The sequence below is a fragment of the Lepidothrix coronata genome, unplaced genomic scaffold (genome assembly GCF_001604755.1).
Source record: "Lepidothrix coronata isolate B3197 unplaced genomic scaffold, Lepidothrix_coronata-1.0 Scaffold211, whole genome shotgun sequence".
NCBI classification, from domain to species: Eukaryota; Metazoa; Chordata; class Aves; order Passeriformes; family Pipridae; genus Lepidothrix; species Lepidothrix coronata.
In genome coordinates this window covers 1,078,967-1,083,891 of record NW_016690391.1, presented here as the reverse complement: position 1 = coordinate 1,083,891, position 4,925 = coordinate 1,078,967, and the positions used below count along the sequence as shown (strand labels likewise).

The 4,925-nt window shown below is 51.9% G+C and overlaps 2 protein-coding genes across 2 annotated transcripts in view; one reads left to right on the top strand and one right to left on the bottom strand.

Moving 5' to 3' along the window:
- CLIC6 (chloride intracellular channel 6) overlaps positions 1–2,346 on the top strand; it is a 7,560-nt gene extending 5,214 nt beyond the window's left edge. Inside the window, exon 6 of the mRNA XM_017833116.1 lies at positions 460–2,346. Within this exon, the coding sequence (XP_017688605.1) occupies positions 460–621 (162 nt within the window). The 3' untranslated portion in view covers positions 622–2,346. The remainder of the gene's footprint in view (positions 1–459) is intronic.
- A 20-nt stretch (positions 2,347–2,366) lies between these two features.
- The window catches only part of LOC108506275 (bromodomain-containing protein DDB_G0280777-like), a 22,935-nt gene continuing 20,376 nt past the window's right edge, over positions 2,367–4,925 (bottom strand). The window contains exon 2 of the mRNA XM_017833115.1: positions 2,367–4,921. Within this exon, the coding sequence (XP_017688604.1) occupies positions 3,147–4,553 (1,407 nt within the window). The 5' untranslated portion in view covers positions 4,554–4,921 and the 3' untranslated portion in view covers positions 2,367–3,146. The remainder of the gene's footprint in view (positions 4,922–4,925) is intronic.

Genomic DNA, 4,925 nt, shown 5'->3' with positions numbered 1-4,925 from the left:
AGTTGTTTTCCCCCAATCATTTGAAATCGAGGATTTCCATTGAAATTTTTCCTCCAGGCATAGGCCAGTTTATTCCTGTAAGATTATTCTCTTAATTCTGGTTTAAGTTTGCTGGTTTTACCTGTATCTCTCCCAGGTGTGCTTTACTGGTCCACATGGCTTTGCACAACTCTAAAAAAAATATATATATATATATATACACACCAAATAAATCCTTTGCAAGGAGTTTGCTTGTTCACCAGCTTTCTTCATCCCACGTCTTCCCTGGTTTTTATGTCTTTCCTTTTCCTTTCCCCTTCGTCATCAACAACAACAGACCCACACATTGTAAATTAAGAATGGGCATAAAGAGTAGGTTTGGGGGGGGTTGTGGTTTGTTTTTTGGGTTTTGGGGGTTTTTTTTAACAGATCATGTGTGTAATGACGTTTTCTTGTTTTCTTTTGTCTTTTCATTAAAAGGTTGTGGCGAAAAAATACCGAAATTTCGATTTCCCCCCTGAAATGACAGGGATTTCCAGATACTTGAACAATGCATATGCAAGAGATGAATTCACAAACACTTGCCCTGCTGATCAAGAGATTGAATATGCCTATTTGGATGTGGCCAAGAGAATGAAGTAACCAGAAGATGCCTCTGTTCCTTGCTCCTGAGACGGGAAAGCAAAAGCCAGCAGATGTTCTGCGGGGTGATTTTAAGTTCTGCTATCGGCCAATCCTTTTATAATGATTGTACTGCATTGTTTGCTCCTTCTTCAGTTCTCTGTGTGCATGTTGGTGTGTCTTGCACACACGAGTGTCTCTTGTCCCTTCCAAGGTAAAGGCATCCACCAATATTAAAGATCTGCTGAATTTTGGGAAGCAGTGTAGGTCACACAGTGATAGCAAACCCACAGGCTAAACGGTTGAATTTGGGGCAGGAACAGCCCTGTTTGTGCCCCACCTTTCACCTGGGGGTGTTGCTGCCCCTGCTCTCTGTCCCGCAGTTGTTGCCACACTCCACAGTCAAGGAAAGGTTTCTCTTTGATGACTAAGCCAGGAGAGAGGCCAACCTGCAGTGGGACCACACCTGGTGTCCCCAAAGTTTGTTCTCTGTGCCAGAAACCTGCAGGGCAGGTTGACCTGGAACAACTCCTTTTCACCTGGCACGGCTCCTTTCCTTTGGCATGGAAAATAAATTAAGAAGAATTCCTGCCTTCTACTCTCCCAGGGCTGCATAACCCATCAAACTTCCCCCCCTGGTGCTCCCAAAGACAGGAATTCTGGCCTGGGGACCATCTGCTCTTAGATATTTGATGAGGGAGGAGGAGGGAGAGACTTGGTTGTCACTACAGACAGAAGATGTGGGTGAACATCCATCCCCAGATACTGATGTGGGGTTCCTTTGTCATCCTTCCATGGCTCTTATTTGGATTTGGAAAGCAAAGAGGGGCAGAAGGTCTAAGAAAGGAACAATCCTTCTGTATTCCCTGACAGGAGGGGGAGCCGGGGGGGGTCGGGCTCTGCTGCCAGGGAACAAGGGACAGGAGGAGAGGGAACAGCCTCCAGCTGTGCCAGGGGAGGCTCAGGTTGGAGAGGAGGAGGAATTTGTTGCTGGAAAGGGTGGTCAGGCCTTGGCAGGGGCTGCCCAGGGGCTGTGACAACACACGGACTTCATTTAGCAGTACGGGTTTTATTCAACAACAAATGTGAGGCAGAGACACAGAGAGAAAAGAGGTGTCAGAGAGAGGGAACCAGATGAGCTTTAAGGTCCCTCCCAACCCAAACCATTCTGATTCTAGAAGATTTATGGACTCCAAAAAGTGACATCCACAGCTGCTTCCTGCTGAGCAGGCCCTCAGCAAGGGCACAGGAGTAGAGGGTGCAACACTTTAGTCATCGGGTCACATAAAGGTTTCCTTCCAGTGGATTTTTGTGGACAAAAAAACGCGTGAGAACAGCTAAAAAGGGCCTTTACAGCTCCTGCAGCCACAAAAAGACTCTGAAGGGCTAATCATTGCTGCTTGCCCACATCAAACCTGCGCTTGCTTCCTAACAAAGCTTGACTTAAAGGCAACAGTCAGGGTCAGAGTGTGTCTGTGGAGGCTTTGCTGGGCAGTCCTGGGGCAGATGTGTTTGGATCCCAATCATCTGTCAGTCAGGTTCAACGTGCAGGTTTAGTTTGCCTTTAGAGAGGACGGACACGCCTGCCCTGCCACCCTCAACTGGGAACTCTCCTGCTGGGGTTGGGAGCTGAGCAGTCCCTCGTCACAGATCACTGACTGGTACTGGAGTTTTCAAATGCATAAATATCTAGAGTAGATAAAAAAATGAAATCTGTACACTCTTTTCTTATGCCTTACAAATTTAAGTAGAAAATATACAGATTCTTAAGTAATTTGAGCAGTGTTCTGTCTTTATTTTCTTTGTCACTTCCTGGGCAAACGCATTGCAACTGTGATAATATTTTAAGGAATATAAGGCAAGATTTAATTATTATAAGTAATTATAATAGATGGTATAATTATATATATATTATATGCTGGAGTATATATTAATAATTACTATGATGTCAAATCATTTAGGGTTCTTTATTATATTTTATTTTTAATTTATTGTTTTTTAATAATTTGCTATAACAATTATTTATTTTAGCCAACTTTCATTTGCTGTGGAATAGCTGTGGACGTGGCAGTCCTGCAGGGAGGTTCTGGGAGCAATATGTCCTGGGCTGGCTCATTCCTAACAGCAGGAGCAGTCAAGAATTGAGGAGGTGTCGCAGGTCGGTGGTGGAGTCAGAAGGTGGTCGGTGGTGTCTCTGGAAGTGTTGGAGAAGCACCTGGATGTGGCCCTCGGGGATGTGGCCCTCGGGGTGATTCTGGTAGTGCTGGGGGACGGTGGCACTGGATGATCCTGAAGGTCTCTGCCAGCCTTGAGGATTCCCTGTGGTTCCCCACTGAGCCACCCTGGCACGAGCCGTCCCCCATCGGCGCCGGTTTGGTGCTGCCACGTTGGAAACTGTTTGGTCTCGGTGAGATCCACTTGGACTGATCCCAAGCAGCCAGGGGTTGGTCATCCTGCAGGAACATGTGCACGCAGTGCCCTTGGGGTGCGGGGCAGGCTCCAGGCCAGCTGCTCTGTCCAGGCCTGGCCCGGCGCCGGAGCGGGGCCTAATCCTGGGGCTGTCCCGGCCTGCAGGCGTGGAACAGCCTGAGCAGAGCCCCGAGCACCCGCCAGAAACAAGGGGGGCCCTGGGTCTGTGTCCCTGCCTCTGCCACCTGCCTGTCCAAGGTGGGAGGAGCTGCAGCCCCTTGGGGGGCCTGGGCCTCCATCTGGGGAGTGGATGCACAGACTGGCCCCACTGAGCATGGGGCGGGCACCTGGCACTCAGCCCACGCCTCACGAGGGACAGGCACCGGGAGCCCCTCTTCCACAAGGATTCCCAGCCTGTGTTCCGTGCCTTCTCCTTGGGACAGCTCCAGGACACCCAACTCTTCCTCGTCCTCCTCCTGAGTGTTGTGGGCGGTCACACATTCGCAGTTCTCCAGTGAGAGCTCCCTGTCACTGTCATCTGCACGCTGGGACTGCTCTGAGTGTCTCTTAACTTCCTCTTCAGACAACTCTTGGCCAATGCAGTCTTCCTCCTGGGAAAGCTCTTGGTCGATGCCGTCTTCCCACTGGTAGGTATCGACTTCTTTCTCTTCCTGCCACTTGCAAAGCTCCAGCTCGTCATAGAATTTCCAGTTGTTCTCATCCTCGGCAAACGCCCCCTCCTCAGTTTCCTGGACTGCCAGGACTGTCTCCCCTTCTCCCGCCACCTGCTGCCCACTGAGGGCCTTGGGTTCCACATAGGTGAACACAGGGGAGGAGAGGCAGCAGGGGCTGTGTGGGAGGGAGTCCAGGCTCTCCGGCCTGTCTGCGGTCCCTGTTGTTAACATTCCTGTAGCCCTGGTTTGTTCCAGGTCTCCCTGTTCCTCCAGCTGCTGGTCAAATCCCTGGATCTCAAGCTCAGCCTTCTTCAGGATCTCAGTGGCAATGAGCTCGGCCATGTCCAGCAGGACCTGACTGCCCTCTGAGGGGCTCTGTGGAGCAGGGACTGGGCTCTCTATCCGTGATGCTCTTTCTTGCATTTCTGCACCCGTGCTTTGTTCCAGGTCTTCCTGTTCCTCCAGCTGCTGCTCAGATCCCTGGATCTCAAGTTCAGCCTCACTCAGGATTTTAGTGGTCATGAGCTCAGCCATGTCCAGCAGAGCCTGGCTGCCCTCTGAGGGGCTCTGTGGGGCAGGGACAGGACTCTCTATCCCTGCAGCTGTTTCTTGTGTTTCTGCAGCTGTGCTTTGTTCCATGTCTCCCTGTTCCTCCAGCTGCTGCTCAGATCCCTGGATCTCAAGCTCAGCCTTTGTCAGGATCTCAGTGGTGATTTGCTGGTCACTGCCCAGCGGGGTCTGGCTGCCCTCTGAGGGGCTCTGTGGGGCAGGGACTGGGCTTTGTGTCCCTGCTGCTGTTTCTTGCATTTCTGCAGCTGTGCTTTGTTCCATGGCTCCCTGTTCCTCCAGCTGCTGCTCAGATCCCTGCATCACAAGCTCAGCCTCACTCGGGATCTCAGGGGTGATTTGCTGGTCAGTGACCTGCAGGGCCTGGCTACCCTCTGAGGGGCTCTGTGGGGCAGGGACCAGGCTCTCTGTCCCTGCTGATGGCACCAGCTCCCCAAAGCTTGGAGAACCTTCTGCCTTTGTCTCCTCAGGAGCCACAGGCTCCTGGGGCTCCTCCTCCTCAGCAGCTCCATCTGGGGCAGGAGCTGCTGGCTCAGCCTCCGTGGGACTCAGCGGGGCAGGAGCTGGACTGGGCAGGTCCTGGGCTGCCTCTGCTGCCACCGCTGTGCCCACACTGCTGGGAGAGCTGGGCCCCTCCTGGGGAACAGCCAGGGTGTCCCCAGCACTCACGGCTTT